The sequence below is a fragment of the Rattus norvegicus genome, chromosome 8 (genome assembly GCF_036323735.1).
Source record: "Rattus norvegicus strain BN/NHsdMcwi chromosome 8, GRCr8, whole genome shotgun sequence".
Taxonomy (NCBI): Eukaryota; Metazoa; Chordata; class Mammalia; order Rodentia; family Muridae; genus Rattus; species Rattus norvegicus.
In genome coordinates, this window is record NC_086026.1 from 66925514 (window position 1) to 66945365 (window position 19852).

The window sequence follows — 19852 nt, forward strand, 5'->3', positions numbered from 1 at the left end:
TGAACAAAGAGGCGGCTACATCTCCTGGCCATGCTTCCCTTTCAGCCCCACTCACAGAGACAGGGGGATGGACAAGATGGGATGGGAAGACGACTGGGCAGACAGGCAGCTCGGCGGAGGAAGCGCCGAGGCTGGGTGGCGGTGTCCTCATGGAGTGGTTTATTACGATTCCATCTCACAAGGCAGTGTGGGTGAGCGGCCACAGCACATGAAATCCAAGCCCCTGACAGATGCCTGCCTTGGGCACATGCAAACAGCGCACATGGTCAAGCGCAAACATAGGCGACCGAGGCAACACTGGACATGGAACACAGGATGGGGGACAGGCTGGGGTGATGGGTCCCTAGAGAGAGGCTGATTCCTCCCCACCCCCAGGGGCAGGACAGGAAAAATAAGATTCGTACTTCTTGTAAAATGCCCATTTGCTGGGTACTTTCTTTCTCCTTATGTTGAAAAATAATAAAAAATAAACACACGGAAAAAAATCTCAAAAAAGGAAAGGAATAAAACTCTAAGAAGGCGAATGATGGGGCCGAGAGAAGGCCGACCACAGGAGCACTGCCTCCCGCTCCTCGGCCTCCTCTCTTCTCAGCCCCTTCAGTGGGCGCCCTAAGCCCTATAGGTGGGTCCATGAGAGAAGATGCCAGGCCTAGGTGGGGTCTCTGGGGGGCCAGAAGGGACAGGCAGGTCAGAGGCAAGAAGCCTACCAGCCCGCTGGGGCTCAGTTCAAGTTCAGGCCCAGCAAGCAGCAGGGCACCAAATCTGTATCTTCTAGGCCCCATCCCTGCAAGGCCATGGCCTAGGTGGAGGCAGAGGTCACAGGTGCAGCTCATGGGTTCTGATGTGCTCGAGCTGCTCTCGAAGCTGCAGAAAGGTGGGCCGCGTGGCAGCATCCAGGTGCCAGCAGTTCTTCATAACATCATAGACTGCGGGTGGGCAGCCATCCGGAGCGTCCATCTTATAGCCCTTTTCCACCCGAGGGACGACGTCCTTCAGGGGCTGTGTGCAGGTGGTGTATGAATTCAGTGTCTTACAGCAGAAGGGAGCCCTACCCAGAAATCCCTCTCTAAGAAGGGCCTTCAGCCCTGCCTCAGGCCCAGATCAGGGAATGGCCTGGAAGGTACTCAGGACAGACCAGAGGTACTAAGCTCCAGCCAGGGAGGCAGGTCCCATGGATGCTACTCTTGCCACCCCACCCTGGGCTTCAGCCACACACTGGCTACCAGACCCATACTCACAATTCTTGGGTAAGGCACTCGCCCGAAGGAATAGATTTCCCAGAGAAGGATTCCGAAACTCCACACATCAGACTTGGTGGAAAATTTCTGCCACGTGGATAAGAGAATCAGCATTGGACCCCAGGCAGCTCAGAAGAGGGGGTGACTCCAGGACCCTTGCTCACCTTCTCTCTCAAGGCTTCAGGAGCTGTCCACTTGACTGGCAGTTTGCCTGTGTCCTGAGTGCTGGAAGCTTCCTTAGTGAGGCCAAAGTCACTGACTTTGGCCACGTTGTCCTCAGACACCAGCACATTCCGGGCAGCCAAGTCCCGGTGCACAAAATTGTTACCCTCCAGGTACTCCATGGCTTCACAGACGTCTCTGAGGGCAGGATAGCCACATATCTCTCAGACTGGGGCTCCCATAGCAGGGCAGGGTCTCCTTCAAGTTCTTATCCCCCCACCCAGGTTGCACCACTCACAGTGAGAATTTGAGGAGACAGTCTCCGCCTAGCACCGAACGACCACGTGATCGAAGATAGTCCACCAAACTCCCCTGGGGGTAGGATAAAAAGGGATGGGAGGGAGGTGAGCAGGGAGGGACCAGAACTTGTGACACTTGTGATGTTCATATTATTCAACCCACAATCACTGGGAGGCTTATGGGTGAGAAAACTGAGGTTTGAAAAGGTCTTATTTAAAGTTGGCCAATAAACGACTGGCCAGGCCCGACAACTTCAAAGCTCAGCAGGGGCAGAGTGGAGGGGCTGTGGGACAGGCAGGTTGAGGCTGAGGAGCACCTACCTTGGCCATGTACTCTGTGACGATGTAGAGCCCACCCTTCTCCTCCACAATCACACCCAGTAGCTGGACTAGGTTGCTGTGCCGAAGCTGCCTGTGGCAGGACAGGGTGGTCAAGAGTTCAGCTTGCCCATCCCCCGCCACACTCCACCCAGGCGGCCTGCTCTTATGTCCAGCCCAACTCACGTCATGACAGAGGCTTCAGCCAGGAAGGCCTGGGCTGTAGCATCATTCTTAATGCACTTGACTGCAACTTTGTTGCCTCGGTAATCCCCCAGCATCACATCTGTGGGAGAAGCAGGGGTTGTTTCCTGGACTCTTGGGGCTCCCCCACCTCATCCCCCCACCCCCACTCCCTCAACTCACCTCCAAACTCCCCCTTTCCTATCGTCTGTAGCAGCTTCAGTTCCTTCATGTTCAGGGCCCAGCCACCTGGGGACAGGGACCAGGAGGGAGGCGGTGTGTCAGGGAAGTGAACAGCTAATCTGAAGCACTTGAGATGATAGGCACAGGCTAAACTGTTTTAGATGTGGGTGTCTGGGGTTTCCAAGCCTCTAGGGTAAGGGCAGAGGGCCCGGGTGAGGGGAAGTGGGCAAGTGGGAGATCGGAGACATTGTGCACTCACTGCGGTAGAATTCATCTTGGGCCGCCACTGTGCCCTCCATGACCTTTGGTTTGATGAGGCGAGTGCAGAGTCCGTCGGCATCTGTGGTGTAGTGCTGCAGAGGTGGGGCAGGCCCTCAGAACCAGACCTACTGGGCCCCATTTCTCATTGACCCACGCACTGTTCAGGTCTGACCACCAGAGGGCAGCAGAGGCCATTCCACACAACCTTGAGCTGCTTTGTGCGGAGAGGGTTCCTCATTTCGAGAAGGGTATAATGCCTGTCCATTTCCCACATCGCCCTATCCACACTCAGCTCCTGGACTCCCAACTGCCACTACTGCTTTGGGCCTCACCAATATCTCAAGGTAGATAGCAAAACCTGCCTGCTCCCTATACCAGCCTCTACCAGGTGTACTCAGGGCCAATGTAAGCCAGAGATGAGAACGAGCTTGGAGGGAACCTATAGGTATCTGATGCCAGATATGGCCTGGCCAGAGCTGGGTGGAGCTGCTGTTGGAAGCATCAAGGACCTGTGAGTCTCAAGGATCCTGACGGCAGTGTGCAACCCAGAGGCTCTGAGTGCTGGAAGAAGTGAGTTCCGGATCACACGAGTGCTTCCCCTGCACAGATGAGGGGACCTTCACTGATCTGAACCTTTGTGTCCTTATCTATAAAATGGGGATACCACCCTATTTGTGGGCCTTTGGGGACAGAACTGAGCTCTCTCACACAGGTGGTGCTCCACACATGTGAGGAACCTCAGACTCAAAGAAGCCATCAACATGTCCAGGTCACCCTGCCAGGTGAGCTGGGTCTGGGTTTGTCCTAAGTGTCCTCAGGTAGACTCAGGCGCGAGTGTACGAGAAGGGGGCTCACCCCGGGCAGGCATGTTCCCCACTCACCTCCACCAGCTGCATGAGGTTCTCGAAGTACACCTCCTCATCAATGCTCAGCTTGCTCGCGTGATACATGATGCGGTAGTGCTCCACCTTGCCTTCACAGCTCACACACAGTGTGTAGTCCCCAGGGTAGTTGGTGCTTTCCCGCACCAGGAACAGGCCTGTCTCTGGTGGGTAGAGAAGCCGCTCCGCCTGCTCCCGTGTGATCTTGCCGTGGAACCAGCTACGGGTGGCAAGGCTGGGCGTCACCAGGGTGCTGACCCGGAAGCTTCCGCCAGCCTCCTGCACACACCTTCCCAGAACTCCCAATCTAAGGGCGTCATCTTCTTCCTGTACCCCTTTTTTCCTTCTGCATCCATTAGCTCCAGCCTCTGGCCCCATCCCTAGAACGCCCTCACCTCACAGCCCTAACTCAGGGCTGTTTTGCTCTGATGCCTTTCCAGGAGGACCACTGCCATTTCCTCTTTCCCCCAAACCAGGAGACTGCAGCCCTCCGTCCTCTTGGTACTCACGGCATAAGGCTGAGCTTGGTGCCTGCCTTCACACCCTCACGCTTCTGGACATAGTTGGCTGGGATGATGCCCTCACGGCCCACTTTGTTTTTGGCTTTGTACCAGTTGGGGTCCTGGAGAGAGAACAACACAGACACACTCTGAGGCCTGCCTCCCTCGGCCAAGCAACCAAACCCAGAAGAAACCCCTGGAGGTGATGGGACAGGCATCGTAGGTCCCAAGTACCTTGGTGACAGCCACAATGGTGAGCACATCTCCTTTGCAGAAGGGAAGGTCTTGCTCGGCAGTGCCATGGAAGTTGTACTTGGCAATACATTCTGTACCGGATGGCCAGGAGGCCTAGAGGATAAGGGACAGGTGTCGGTGCAGCCTGGGGAGCTTCTCTACCAACCTGCCCGAATGCCCCTGAGACCAAAGCATCTTAGCTAACCTCCATGAACCTGGGGAGATAACTTCTCCAGAGAGTTCTCAGCCCTTCTAGCTCAAATTCCTCTGTAGCCCTCTCTGGGGCCCTGTGCCCGACAGAGCACACTGGAATTAGTGTTACTTCACACAAAGTCCTGACTGGGATGGAGGGTTGGGCATGGTTGGAACAAGCTGCTCTTAGTACCTATTCTTTGTCTGGCCTGGGGAGGGCAAGACATGGGACCACAGCCTCACGATACCTGTATAGCCGACATCTTCTGAGATCTGGCGTCCCCGTGCTACAGGAAGGCCGGTCTGTTACTTGGTACCATTAGAGCTGCGGGAAAAGAATCAAGTTGAAGATGAGATGACCCCCACCCTGACTGTGATCATCACTTCTTCCTTAAAGGAGTGCAAGCCGTGGTCCGTGACATGTGGGTCCTGGGCTGTTCTAACCAGCCTCAGGTAGACACACACAGACCTAAGAGTCCCAGAGGGGTGCCTACCAGTCCTTACAGGCCCCACAGAATGACCAAGAAGGCCAACGAGGCCGGGAAGACTAGAGGGGAGGAAGTCCAGGGAAACTCTGAAACCGGGCAGGTGCTATGTGGTCCAGGAAAGCTTGTCCTGAGGCCTCTATACAGACAAATGTCTGTGTTTCCTTCTCAGCACACACCCAACAGAAAAGAGCCCGTGTCTACCAGGAGGGGCAGGTGCTCTCCCTGGTGTGCTTTATAGTAACTGGCAGATCAGGAACTGCCCAAGTGCTGAAAATAAAGTAGACAAGGTAGGGAGAAGTCACACAAGGCAGGCAGGGCCCTTCTGTGATCACACGGTTAGATGGCAGGCCCACCTGAGATGGGACAGGTGAGGTCTAGCCTTTACTTTATAGCTATGTATACTACGAATGGAAGAGGACTTTCAGCGTGAGTGCTGTTATATATGAGCAAGTGCATGCACACCTGCACGCACACACATATGCAGGAAGCACAGAAGCTGAGCCCTTAAGACTTCAAAAGGTAGAGGATGGGAGCCAGGGATTGACCTTAGTGAATGGTGGTTCCCTGGAATGCTCAACAAGGCTCTAGGTTCAAACTCTAGTACAAGGTATGGATCTGTACGTTTTAAATCCATGAGCAATCAAGCAAATAAATATTTGTTAGAAAAGCAGAGGGAAGAGGGTGAGGCAGAGGGATGGCTAGTTGGAGGCCAGCCTAAGCTATATGGTTAAAAACTTGTTTTAAAAGAAAATGGCCAGAAAAAATGACATAGAGAAGCTTAGGATATTAGGATATTAGCTTCTATTAGATATTAGGATATTAGCTTCTATTAGATATTAGGATATTAGCTTCTATTAGATACATGCACACAAAACACCAACACACATAAAAATGAATGAATGAATGAATGAATGAAGGAAGGGAGGGAGGGAGGGAGGGAGGGAGGAAGGAAGGAAGGAAGGAAGGAAGGAAGGAAGGAAGGAAGGAAGGAAGGAAGAACTGGCCTGGGTAGAAGCTGATGAAGCAAGGCTGAATCAATCTGGGCCTCTGTGACCCTCGACTTGCTGAGCCTATCCCAAGCACCCTTGTCTGTCTGCCGTATGAGAAGGGCTCCAGTGGCCCTGGCATGAACACTGTAGGGTAGCAAGGAGCTTCCCTGTGAAGCGCTATGGTTGGACTCTGAGGGGGATACGCTTGGGGAACTTCTTCAGGGAGCACACACTCCCAGAGTCCTCCAGAAGCAAGGGTAGAGAGAGCAGGGGAAAGTAACTCCTGAGCAGGACTCCTGGTTCTAATCAGACCTGAGCCCTGAACCTTGCTTTATCAACATGCCAACTCAAGAGAGAATGAACAAACCCTTTGGGCCACATATCCCCTCCCCCTGAAACGGAGCACAGTGAACCCCCTCAAGAAGACTGTGGAGGGAACGGAATGAGACTCCAGAGTTGGAAGTGCCCGGCGTGCTTCCTGTCCCCTTCAGAACAGTCTTTCTTGTACCCAGAGCAAGCAAGGTTATCAAGCCTGCTGTCTAGACAGAAGCCCAGAGAGAGCATAATAGGACCCACCCCCTCACACCCAGTATTTCCCTGTCGGAGCCAGCATGAGCATGAAAACCACCTCCTGGGCCCCATGGATACTGTGGAAGAGCTGTGAGCCTCCCTACCCTGTTTCATACAAGTGACAACCAAGGTCCAAGAGGATGCCTGAGGTCACAAAGCCTGAACTAGGGTCCCACTGCAGTTAGCTGAGTCCCAACCTTAGGGTCCTTCTGTGGAGATCCTATTAGCTCACCAGCTCTCCACAACTCCTCCTCCCTTTCCACATTCAGAACTCACTGCTGCCACCACAGGAGGGAGCGGAGGCTGGGCACAGTTAGTCACCCTTCCAGCTGTCAGTTTGCAAACACTCCTTCCTGGCCTGCAGCTGCCGTGCCACCTCCCTGCTGCCTTGATGATAATAATAAAGATAATCACAGGCCCTGTTTCTGACACTTACTCAGTGTCAGGCCTTATCCTTGGCACTTCACGGCTCGTCCAATCCTAATGACTCTGAGAAACAGAGGGGCTATTATTACCAACCCCATTTTACAGATGAGGCCCCCAAGTAAAGCCTAGAGTACCGTGAGACCTTGCCTGAGGTCACAGCAGCTCCGGTGAGATGTCCGATCCTGCTTCAGTCAGACTCCTGAGCTCCTTGGCTAGGACTCCCTGCCCACCTGGTGGCCTCTCCCTTCCATCCCTCACATACCCTCAGGGACTGCTGTCTATCAGGGCCATACAGGACAGAGAGCAGCCATGAGGGTAAGGACGTGGGGAGAGGATGGAACAAGGCAGCAGTGGTCAGGGGATGCTGCCTAGAGCAGACGGCTGCTCGGCCACCAGATCTAGGAGGATCGACCTTCCTGAGACTCAGCACCTTCTGAGACTCTGTTTCCTCATGTACACAACAGCTAGGTGAGAAGCCAGCAGCTCCCAGGGCTGCTGTGACACCTGGATCACTGCGTGCTTTACCAGACATCCCCCAACCTGTCAATCATGGTGAGGTCGCCAGGCTAGGATGGCTGAGCAAGCTGCCTTGTCTTATGGTTTCTCCAGCACAGTCTGAGGCTGATAGCAGCCAGCTTACAGAGCCTACTTATTGAAAGCCACTTCCCAACCAGCCAGGGAGCAGGCACAGAGGAAGGTCCTTTGTGGGGCCACTTGCATGACCAAGGCGCTCTAGGAAGCCAGTGCAGGGCCACTGTTCTGGGAGTAACACTGCATCCTGGCCCTATGACCTCTGGGCAGTCCGAGAGCTCCCCACATTTGCTGGCTTCAAGCACTGTGCCTGTTTCCCTTCCTCACACCTATTCTTTTTTTTTTTTTTTCAAACTGATAAATGACAATTTTATTTTTTTATGCATAAAGCTGGATGAAAAACCATTACTAGTTCTAGTAAAACATTTCAATCCAAAAGTATAGTAAGTGTACTTTTTAAATACCACTTTCTAAAGTACAGCTTTAAAACAGCTAACATGCTTTTTCAATTTCAGTACAATGGATCCAAGACCAGGAATACAGTTACATGCGTCAAGGCTAGATTACAAATTATCATAGTCATCATCGTCGTCATCATCATCATCTTCACGCTTTCTTTTCAGTGCATTTGCTGACTCACTGGCCATATTTTGTGATACCATATTAGTGGTAATAAGAATGTTTTTGGACCCAATTAATGATGGATTATTAGGAACAACCTGAACTGCTGGTGTCTCAGGGATGGAAGCTTTATAGCAGGGGACTGAGGAGCAGGCATCTGTACTGTAAACCTCTGCCCTGTGAGGGACATCGGAGTGCCTACTTTAGTTGACACAGACATGGCTTGCCTCACACCTATTCTTAAGATACCTTCACTCTCCCTACTTACTTGCCCTCTCCCTTCATCAAAGGGACTTTTATGCAGCCTAGGGCACAGCCTGTTACTGTTGTACACAAGCAAAAAACAACATATAATAGGATATCCCTCTCTGTGGTGGCCAAGAGATGGGGAGAGAGCCATACTGGGCTACACAGTGATACCTTATCTTTCACCTTATCTTAAAAAAAACAAAACAAAACAAAACAACCTTTAAGCCCAGGACCTGGAAGGCAGAGACTGGTGGATCTCTGAGTTCAAGGCCAACATGGTTTACAGAGAGAGTTCCGGGACAGCCAGGGCTATGAGAACCCTGTTTCAAAAAACCAAAATGAAACCAACCAACCAACCAAAGACCTGAAGAGCTAGATCAGTGGGTAAAATGTTTGCTGTGAAGACCCAAGTGAATCTGAGTGTTGAAGGCATGTTCCCGAACTCAGTGCGGGAAGGCAGGAGCAGGGATTCTAGAACTGCCTAACCTACCTATCGAGTCCCAGGTTGCAGGGAGAGACCCCATCCCTAGAACAAGGTGAACAGTTCCTGAGGAATGACACCTGAGGTTCCCTCTGGCTTTTACATGCATGTGCACACAGGCATATTCACACATGAGTGGACATGTACACACACACACACACACACACACACACACACACACACACACCCCAAACTGAAAGACCAAACTCTGCAGAGTAAAGGATCTGATGCCTGTGACGAGCAATCCAGCATCCATCCATGTGGGGACAACAGGTCAGTGAAGCAAACTGTGAAGCACATGAGGCCCTGGGCTCTGATCCCCGGGTAACACAGTGGCACTTGTGGCCAAGCCTGACAACCTGAAATGATGCACACAAGTGTGATGTACACAGGCACCCCTGCACACAAATCATAACAAAAAAGTAAGAGGTAATGTAAATGTGGCAAAATGTTAAAAACACATAAATATAGACAAAGGATCTACAAGTGTCTAACTGCTTCTTCTTCTACTACTACTACTACTACTAATTATTATTATTATTATTTCCACTTTTTGGTGATTTTTGAAACACTCAAAACCAAAAAAAGGCTAATGCAGATACAGGTGATCTATAGTGTACTATAAATTGTGGGTGGGGTTTTTGTTTTATTTTGTGGCTGCTATTGTTGGGTTTTTGTTTTTGATTTTTTTTCTTTTGTTTGAGAGAGAATATCTCTACATAGTCCTGGTTATCCTAGAACTCATTATGTAGATCAGGGTGGTCTCCAACTTACTGAAATCCTCCTGCCTCTGCCTCCTGAGTGCTGGGATTAAAGACATGTGCCACCATTCCCAGCTGTTTTGGGATTTTTGATACAGGTTCTTGTTATATAGTCCAGACTGATTTCAAATTCTGAGATCCTCAGTCTCCAGGACAAGGTTACAGGTAAGCACCACCATACCCAGGTATAAATTGTGTGGTTTAAAATCTTTTATTACATTTTATTTATTTTATATGCATGTGGATGCATGCCCCATAGTACATGTGAAAGTCAGAGGGTAACTTGTGGAAGTTGGTTCTCTCCCTCCACTGTTCACAAGTGGAGCTTCCCTAGCTCACAAGTTGTGTTTTGTAGAAACACATACACATTCCTGAGCTTACAGACACCTAGGTAGTCTTTGAGACACAGAGAAGGCTGGAGAGATGGCTCAGAAGTTAAGACCAACTGTTACTCTTGCAGAGACCCTGGGTTCCACTCTTAGCACACATATGACAGCTCCTAAATGTCTGTAACTTCACTTCCAGGGACTCCAACCCCCTGTACTGAACTCCATTCCCACTAGGCACACACATGATGCATATCCATATGCAAGCAGAACACTCATACACACAAAATAAAATAAACACCCCTTAAAAACAAATAAATAAAAGAAGTTGCCTCTGGGATGGGATCAAATTAAAGGAAAACCTTTTTATTCCATATTTCCTTTTTTTTAAAAAAAATTATTTATTTTATGCATGCGAGTACACTGTTGCTCTCTTCACACACACCAGAAGAGGGCATCGGATCTCATTACAGATGGTTGTGAGCCACCATGTGGTTGCTGGGATTTGAACTCAGGACTTCTGGAAGAGCAGCCAGTGCTCTTAACCACTGAGTCATCTCTGCAGTTTATTCTACATTTCCTGTTTTGCTATATATATATTGAGACTCGTGTAGTCCAGGCTAACCTCTAACTCTCTATGTAGCCAAGGATGGCTTTAAATTACTGAATCCGCTGTCTGCCACCACACCCAGTTTATTTAGTGCTGGGGACTGAACCCAGGACTTCAGGCAGCCCCAACACTGCCAACTGAGCTATATCCTCAGTCTTGGTTTTATTTTAAAGTTACAAACATCTGTATTACCTTCCCCTTAAAAATAAGCTTGAAAATACACCACTTTTGAAAGCCACTTCCACCAGGAATCTTTCCTTGGTTCTCCAGCTGGCTGGCCCTGGCTCCATGGTCTCTCATATCACAGTGCTCTATCAGAGGACCTTGCTAGTGGCCTATGGTTGAGGTAGAAACGAAGCTCTGTGTAGGTGGAAGAGGGGAGCTAATCTGACTCATGTCTGCCAGTATGGGCTGGGCTGAGAGCTGCTACTCAGCAATGAGGGAGGAATGAATGGATGAATGAATGAATGAATGAGAAAGGAAAGGAAAAGCCTGTCTGCTTACAGCACACTAGGTCCTGTAACCAATATGACTATATTTAACCCCAGAGGGTCAGCAGCTGCTATCTACCCCCACAGGGCTGGAGAACAGGGGCTTGGGATTGTGGCAGGACCAACATTTCTGTCTGACTTCCTGCCCTAAACTCTGCTCCCAGCAGCCCTTGTGCTGGGGTCCCGGGAACAGGCTGGGCATTGTGCCCAAGTGCTGAGGTCAGTGGCTGCAGCCTCAGGCGGGCCTTTCTTGGGAGCCTAAGCTGTCCAGGAGGGGACCTAAGTGTGGGGGGATAGGGGCCCAGACACTCCCAGGCTGCCCTCTTGTTGCCCCGGAGGCAGCTGCAGACCCCAGAACCAAGCACGTGCAGAGGCTAGAGTAAGTCAAAAGACTCTAGCCCTGCCCCCTCGCCAAAACTCCACTGCTTAATGGGGCGTGGGAGCTTTCAGAAACTGTTTACACGCAGCTAAAAATACCCACTGAAAAGGGAAGTGTACCAGAGACCTGGGGGGACTGGCTCTATGGCCCACAGAGACTCTGGTCCTGCTATAGGACCCAGCTGCACTGTCTGCAGGGACACACACAGAGACACAAAGACACACACACACACACACACACACACACACAAAGGGGGGGGGCGGCGAGAGAGGGGGGGGAGGGAGAGAGGGGGGCAAAACCACTTGTAGCAACAGGAAGGTCTTCTGCTCTCACTCTGCTGGTGTTTCTGTACGTCAGTGGTCAAGTTGGGCAGGAGGAGGAAGGCCCATGAGACTCTTGTCATAGAGATCTAAGAACCTGATTCAGCCTCTCCTCTGTGACCAGCCTGTTGAGGTACTGAGGATTCTGACAAAATACACTCCAAGCTCCTGTCTTCCTCAGTGCAGAATGGTCCATCAGCTAGGTGTACCAGTGCCTCAAAAACCTGAGGCTTTGAGTATAACTCAGTGGTCAAGCATGTGTATAGCATGCTCCCTCCACTGCCTTGTGCTCCCCGCCAGTGCCTTAACAACAGAGTAGAGGCAGAGTTACCCATCAGCTTGCAGGAAAGAGGCGAGGGAAGCTAGAAAGACAGGAAAAGGGGCACCTAGAACAGGCCAGGGTTAAGACTTATATAGAATTACTGAAGGATTCGATCAAGGCAGCCAAAGAAAGTTTCCTACATGTCCTACAAGGGCAGACAGGGGCAAAGGTGAAGCTGCAGTCTTGGGCACACCCCCCTCACAGGGCAGAGCACCTGAGGAGGGCAGCCATCCAGCAGCAGAGCTGGTTTGGTGGCTACAGTCAGCCCCACCCCTGGTCCTGCAGAAGGGCTCTCAGGCTGATGGCACTGTCACCCAGCCACCACACACTGAACAGAAGGGCTGGGGGGGGGTGTGTTCTCACTAACCCAGCAGTTCACACAGGCCCTCAGCACCCCGAATGTACAAACACCACAGAAGGTCTGAAAGCACAGAACTGTGGAACACTCAGAGCTCTGGGCAAGAGGGGATAGAAAGATGGCTGGCTTGGCTTCTGGGGCATGCTGCCCTGTTCCCATCCGCAGGCTCCCTCAGCCATCAGCACCCCTGACTTAAGAGGAGGACTGAGTTTAATGACTGAAAAATGTTAAGAGAACCAAATTATGGCAACTCACTGGGGCTCAGCGAGACCGGAAATCCTGTCTGAAAGTTTAGGAGCAGTAGGGGTGAGTTAAGAGGAGGCTAACGGGGAGCCTCCTCCCCAGGGTACACTGTGGCTTGAGGCTGCCACTCCTGGCCCAGAAAGGTTTCTAATTACCACTCAGGAGCCTAATTACTTACATGCACTGGGCCTCTGGGCCTCCAGGTCTCCCCAGGGTCCTACCCCAGGCCCCTGCCCCCCACCCCTTAGTTTAAGGGCCAGGTCTTTGCATTTTCTTTTGCCTGTATTTACATACAGCTTCCTCTCTAACCTCTAACAACCCTTTAAAGTCATGCAGTGTCTCTGTTTCACAACCCGCACCCTCAAAGTCTCCTAGCCATGTTACAAGAGGGGAAACTGAGGCCCAGAGAATAAGAGAATGGTCTAGAACTCTGGGTGGCAGATTTCTGGTCTTCAGCACTTGAGACAGAGGCTGGTGAATCTTTGTGATCTGAAACAAGAATGGTCTACAAAGTGAGACCCTGCCTCAGAAAAACAAAAGCAGTCAAGGAACCAACACAACAGGTATAGCAGAGTACACAGTTCAGAATGCTAAGCTACAGACACTGCGCTGGGGACCAAGACCTAGGAGAAGGGGGTACCCCAACACTAGCAAGATCAACAGAAGAGGAAAGCAGATAGCCAACAGCCTGCTGCTCTAACATAGTTCAAGGCTCTGTATCAGCTGCTTAAGCCTCCCCTCCCACCACAAGTCCTGGCCATCACCTCGGGTACCCATTGGCTTCCAAGTGCTTGAACAGGGGCTTAAGCTTACTTATGCAGGGACCTGGGTAAGCAGACTTCCCCAAGTTTTCCTTGGCAGGATTACATGATATCCTGAAATAATAGAACAGGGATGCTAGGGGCAACTGACTACTCACAAGTCCCTCTCGTTCTAGCAAGCTGAGGTACACCTGTGCTCTCTCTCCTGACCGTCTGCGTATCTGGCCTGTGCACAGACAGATCAGAATATCGTTCAGAGTCTCATAGAAGAGCTCAGAGAAGGCAGCAGCCTCCAAGAAGACACAATCACTGAACAAAAACCTGAGGCTCTCTGGCTCTTTGGATACTTTTCACAAACCCTACTCTCCCTCCAAGAAGTCCTCCAGGCTGTCCTAGCCCATGCAGATTCTAGCAGTTTTGCAGGAGGGGGAACCATAGGCTTATGCTGCCAGGCTTCCCTGAGTCCAGCCTCCTCTGTGGCCAGTAATGGAGCTCGTCCACCCTCCTGTCCTTTTTCCTGTAGTGTGCACATTACAGGCTGCAATGCCCTGAGGCTGGGTGAGGACCAGGTGCCAGGCTGGGCTGGGCTGGGCTGAAGAGCAGCAGCCAGGATGTACGGGTCGGATGACACCCAGGTTTCGTCCGCCCACAAGCCTTCCAACCGTGCAGAACCCAGGGCAGCCGGGGAGCGCCCAGCAGCAGCTCTCTTCTGCTAGTCTGCAGACCGCGGAAGAGAGGCGGAGGGAAGCTGTGGTCGGTCGGAGGGTGTGCACTAGTGTGCTGGAAGAAGCTGTCCTTCTCACAGAACCAGGAAGAGAGAGCAGGCAAAACAGGGTAGGCGGAGCTGTGTGGGGCCTCCAGCCCTGGGGCCTCCACTGGGGAGCTCCCGGCTAGTCGAGGGCAAGTCAATTCAAATTCACTCAATGAGCCTCAGTTTCCTCGTGGGAAAAATGGGATTCTCTCCTCATCCTGCACCCCATTCGTGCACTCTGCAACCAATGGGTGTAGCTGGATGCAATATGCCCAATAAGAGAGCATCCCCCAGTTCTCGGAGCACTCCTGACGATGGAGATTAGGACTCAGCCACCCAAGCCCAGTCTTTCCCTGTTCACTTCTTCTCTCAGCCATGCAGGGAGCACACACTCTTCCTTCTCCGGCTCTTTATTTTTAGGCCTGAATTTGACTTTAATCATTACTTAGCGGATTCTATTTCAAGCCCTTGGATGAAGGGACCCAGAAAGGAGGAGGGAGGCAGTGCTCCCTGCTGGGTTTAGGGAGCAGCCTGCTCCTCCACCCATCCTGTCCCTATCCAAGGGCGGGGGAAACTGAGAAACACCCAAAGGCCAGCATCTTGGATAAGACCCAACCCTGTGACCTCATCCCACTGAAGCTAGGGGGACAGGAGGGTAGTAGTAATGCCTACTTTCATGCCACTAGTACGAGAGAGAGAGAGAGAGAGAGAGAGAGAGAGACAGACAGACAGACAGACAGACAGAATGTATGTGTCAAAGTTTGTTAGTCAGGGTCCCCAAATACAAGCCCAAGAGACTTCGGCACTGAAAGGGTCACATCAGTACTCCTCACCTAGGTTAGTTCTGCGCCACCCTAGTCAATTAGGACTACAGTCTTTTGGACCCAGGGTGTGCCAAGCAGAGACTGGTTTCCTCCCAATGCCCATGTCACAAAGAGACACAGCCAGGTTAGATCTGCAAAGGAGAACACTAACTCATAAGCCTAGTTTCTAACTCTCAGGTGCAAGGTTCCCCTCCATAATCTAATCTTTCCCTTCCTTGGTCACTGGAGAAAACTGAGGCTGGCCTGACTAACTCTGGCTCAGCCTATGGAAACCTCTATTTTCCACTGGAACGTGAAGCCTAGGACAGCCATACAGAATCTGGGAGGCAAGGGGACTCGTCAGGCTGGGAACGGTGGTTTACACACACCTGTAATCTTGATGCTCTGGAGACTGAAACAGGAGGATCTCAGGTTCAAGGCCCTGTGGTGAGAACGTGTGTGTGTGTGTGTGTGTGTGTGTGTGTGTGTGTGTGTGTGTGTGTGTATGTTGGAAAGCAACAACAGTAGTTAGCTATTCTCAACTCCAAGACTGTGAGGGGGAATGGGTGGGGTTAGGCCTTGGACAGCAACTAGCAGCCTAACTTCTTAAAGCCAGCCCCATGCCCTGAGGCAGCCTATCACAAGGTGATGGGAAGGGAGTGGGGCACCAGTAGACAGACACAGCAGCCTAGAATACAAGGTCAAAGGTTTTCAGAGGGGCTGGGACACCTTACCAAAGATGGGTGAGAGGTCATTCATTCTGGGGCCCGTGGCTCAGGGATCTTTCTCCCATTCTAAGGCAGCCACACTAGCCACTGTCCCATGTTCTCTCCAGTTTCTTAGTAGGTTGGTTAGTTCAGTGTCCTCTGAGGTATAAGAATCACTGTCCTGTTAGCTATGCTCAGGGGACAGGGGCATGGCTGGGCCTGGGATCCACATACTTAGCTGCTAAACTGCCTGCTCTCTACTAGCTGCTTGTAGGGTGTGTAGTAACAGCCCACAACACTGACAGATGGAAGCCGGGCACACTCTGGGAGAGGGCTTGGTGACGAAGCAGCAGAGCTCCTGGAAACACCCTGAAGCTCTGTAGAGGCAGTTACCATGACAGGTAGCTCAAGAAATGCCCAGCGACACAGTAGTAAGTGGGAAAAGAGTCGAGGCACACACATTTAAATGCTAACAGCAACAAACAAAGAAGATCCGGAAAACAGGGCTCTAACGTGCTGACGGTCCCTGCCTGGCAATTAGTGGGTACTGTGTCTTGTTTTCTAAAATTTCTGGGGTTTGTTTTCTTTCTTCTTTTTTAAAGATGGAATCTTAGTCTGGAGCGGCTTTGAATTTGGAATCGCTCCTGTCTCGGCCTCCCTAGGGCTAGGATTACAGGTGCATGCCAACACATACGGACCTCATTGCTCTCCAAACAGTAAGATCAATACACACAGTTTCATGTGAATTCACAACAACTTTCCTAGGGCCCATCAGCTCTGGCCCAGGTCCTCAGGACTTTTCTGCTATGGAGCACCCATTCCCATCTGAACACTCCCTCAGACATGAGAGGGTATCTCTCTACCTTCCTTCCCAGACTCAACTTCCTTCCCATCTCTGTTCTTTGATGGCTATGTGTCAAGGCTTTGAAATTCTTCAAAAGATGGACCTGGGTGGTCCTACCATTCCAAGGGGATCCAGGAGGATTATTGGGGAGGTTGAGTCACACTCTGGGTCTCTGGCTTCCATCCCTACCTGTACTAGCATGAAGGAAGCTAGAATCCGCTCCTTTACCAACACTTGCTGTAGGCTACTCCGTGGGGACTGGCCCCTGAAGAGCAGTGACCTGTAGCTGGGAAGGTATCTCTGCTTTCCTGGTCTCTTCCTTATTCCCATCCCAACACAGAAAGACTAGCCCCTTCTGATAGGGGAAAGTTAGTTCATCAAATGAGACTCACAGCCTCAAACATGTGCTAGCCCGAATGAAGCTACGTTCTAAAAGGCCTCTGGTCTCGGGCCACACCCTTGCAGCTAAGTTGGTAAGAAGCACCCAGCCATGTCAGGCCTACCACAAACCCTGAGGCTGGACAGAAGTTCGGGTTGGGCATGAGGCGGTGTGAGTATAGACGCCCCCCTCCCCCAACCTCCAGTGCCCAAGGGCAAGGGCCTGAGCAGGACAAAGCAGCCTGTGGCTCCAAGGGGGCCTAGGCAGAGTTCAGCATCCTGAAGGGATCTGGAAGATCCTGCTGCACTGCCAACCTCACTGCCTCTGGCCTGTTCCTGTTGTGACCATTATTACCAAGACACCACGGCATCCAGGGTACAGGGAGGCAGAAACAAGCTCCAAGTGTCCACATTCCCCTGATACTTTCAGGCCAAGGCTGTCTCCCTCTCTGCCTACGCGACCCTATTCAGGTTCTGTTTGAGCCCTTTGGGAAACGGGGAAGGCAGGGTAGGACTAACTACCAGGCCCAGAACCAGGCTTCTGCACAGCACAGCACAGCACACCACAGATGGCCCACAGCAGTAGAACCCAGTCCAGATCCCAAGGGGAAGTCTTATAAGCAATACATCGAATGTCTTAGCCCCTAAGAAGACAGACAACACTAGAGCCGGAAGCCCTTTCCCTCTTCTCTAGTCCTCTGCAGGGGAACACGTGCTCACCCCACAAGGTCCCTCTTGGGTCAGGCTGGAGACAGCCAGTGTCCCTGGTAGGTACAGAGTGGGTCTGGTTCCCCTCCACCTACAGCCATCCTTCTCTGTACAAGTGGGAATGACAGCCAGCCAGCCTCTCTCCTCCAAGGGCCTGGAATATGACCTGCCCCTTGGGCCTCAGTTCCCCGCTGTACAAAATGATCAAAAAAAGCCCCTACTTAAACTCCAAAGATCCAGTGACTGGACACACCCCTTCCAAATAACTGGTCTGGGTCCTGAGAAGCCTGGGAAAACCGACTGATGAGGATGCTGGGGGAGGGGGAGGGGTAGAGTACTAATGCCCAGTGTCACCTCTATGCAGACTGGAAACCCTGCCCAGTTTCTCCACCCGAGGGTCAGAGGTCCCTTGCTTTAAGCCTGGTCCTCTGAAAGGCCAAGGGTGACAGGCTCAGTTCAAGGACCCAGGCTTCTATCAGGGATAAAGGGAGGTGGCATGGCCCTGGGCTGCTTAGAGTCAGTAGAACCTCAGTGCAGGACTGAAGAAGAGTTCAGAACCAAGCAAGCTAGGGTACCTTCAGGGAAGCCCTGAACAGGAAAGGGCAAACTCCCAGGAGTCCGGCCCATACTGCTTCTCTTCCTCCGGGGTCCAGCCACTTCCCACTCTGCTCTCCACACGGGAGTTGGGGGGTGGGAAGGTAGGACTCAGCTGATCTAAGCCGAGTCTCTTGTGGTGCAGGATAGTATCTCCCTCGTGGCTCCTTCCCAGTAGTGTTCTGACAGTGATTCCCGGGAGAATTCGAACCCGTTTGGGGGGTGGGGGGGATGGGTGTGGGCGCGGCGGCGGTGGCTATAGAGGCGGGACGAGCGACCTCCTCCCTTCTAGGGGGCATTCGGACACCCACCTCCTTCGGGGCTACCCAACACTTACCTCTCTGGGGGCACTGCGGTCCAGGCCTCCTCACCGCGGGCGGCATCAGTGGCCTACAGGACAGTCCATGCGGCCAAGGGGCAGGGGAGGGGCGCAGGGGTCCCCAGGGGGTGCGGTACAAAGAGGTGTATGGATGCGAAAAGAGAGGGAGGAAGGACCGCCAGACAGGCAGGGGGACTGCCGCGCAGCCCCAGGCGGGGAGGGAAGAAAGGCGGGGGAAGGGGGCGGGAGGGAGTCCGGGGGGAGGAAACAATGTAGCCGGCGCGGCCCCGGCAGAGTTCCGCTTCCGAACGCGGCCACCGAGGTTCGGTTTGGGGACGTCGCGCCGGCCGCCGGGGGCCGCCCCGGGCGTTCGATCACGGTCTGCGGGGCTTGTCTGAGCCCCACACCCAGGAGGCTGGGCGGCCAGAGGCTGGCCAGGAGGGAGGGACCGCTGGCCGGGGGACGGCCCCGACGGCGGCGCGGCCGGGGCTGACCCTGCTCGGACCCCACCCCGGTGGGAACCCCCGGAGCAGGGCGCGGGGTGGCGCGGGAGCGCAAGGAAGGTAGCAGGCTCGGCGGTGGTGGCCAACCTCAGCTCGCCCGGGCTCCGATGGGAGGAAGCTCGCAGGCCTAGTGAGAGGAAGCGCGGCCCGGATCCTCCGCCCGCTGAGGCGCGCCTGCGCGAGGGGGCCTGCCCGGCGCGCAGCGGGGCGTGGGTCGGCGCCCTCTGCTGGACCTTGAAGGAAATGCGGGGGGTGTGTCCGCGCCTATGCCCTGCCCCCACAGGCTGGCCTTCGCGAAGCCTCCCGAAGGTCCTTTCAGAGGGCCACCAGCGTGCTAGAAAGAGCCAACCTCTCAAACTTCTCTAGGCGAAGCTTCCTTGCTAGAATGGAGGCTAGGCCTAGACTTTTGAGTGACAGTAAGCATGCATTTACACCGCCCCTGCTTTCTCTCTCTGTAGTCTACCTTCTTCTTCTTCTTCTTCTTCTTCTTCTTCTTCTTCTTCTTCTTCTTCTTCTTCTTCTTCTTCTTCTTCTTCTTCTTCCTCTTCCTCTTCTTCTCTTCTCTTCTTCCTCCTCTTCTCCCTTCTCCTCCTTCTTTGTAGTTTTTTTGTTTGTTTTCTTTTGTTTTTCCAAGACAGGGCCTCACTGTGTAGCCCTGGAACTCACTCTGTAGACCAGGCTGGCTTCAAACTCATAGAAATCTGCCTGCTTCTTCCTCCCAAGTGCTAGGATTAAGGGTGTGCATCACCACCGGCCAACAGGAGTCCACTTCTTAAAACTTCTATTTCTGGGGTTGGGGATTTAGCTCAGTGGTAGAGCGCTTGCCTAGCAAGCACAAGGCCCTGGGTTCGGTCCCCAGCTCCGAAAA

At 52.6% G+C, this 19852-nt stretch overlaps 1 protein-coding gene across 3 annotated transcripts; it reads right to left on the reverse strand.

Moving 5' to 3' along the window:
• Window positions 1-136: 136 nt before the first annotated feature.
• Csk (C-terminal Src kinase) lies at window positions 137-19348 on the reverse strand. Of its 3 annotated transcripts, none has more exons than XM_006243163.3 (13): window positions 18500-19348; window positions 4700-4776; window positions 4260-4373; window positions 4035-4147; window positions 3526-3745; window positions 2643-2736; window positions 2384-2449; window positions 2204-2303; window positions 2021-2111; window positions 1699-1772; window positions 1403-1598; window positions 1239-1325; window positions 137-999 (listed from the first exon to the last, which is right to left on the reverse strand). In XM_006243163.3, the coding sequence occupies exons 2-13, from the start codon at window positions 4712-4714 to the stop codon at window positions 817-819; spliced, it is 1353 nt and encodes a 450-aa protein (XP_006243225.1). In that variant the 5' UTR covers window positions 4715-4776; window positions 18500-19348; the 3' UTR covers window positions 137-816. The 3 variants fall into 3 exon arrangements, with proteins under 3 accessions (XP_006243225.1, XP_006243226.1, NP_001025210.1); XM_006243164.5 differs by lacking the exon at window positions 18500-19348 and adding an exon at window positions 18144-18341; NM_001030039.1 differs by lacking the exon at window positions 18500-19348 and having other exon boundaries at window positions 4700-4761.
• Window positions 19349-19852: the final 504 nt, after the last annotated feature.

Excerpts from the sequence above, each read along its gene's own strand:
- Csk (XM_006243163.3), bottom strand. Across the intron at positions 3,746-4,034 it reads ACCAAGCTCAGCCTTATGCC|CTGGTTCCACGGCAAGATCA; the intron begins GTGAGTACCAAG and ends TGCCACCCGTAG. Across the intron at positions 1,773-2,020 it reads TCACAGAGTACATGGCCAAG|GGGAGTTTGGTGGACTATCT; the intron begins GTAGGTGCTCCT and ends TCCTACCCCCAG.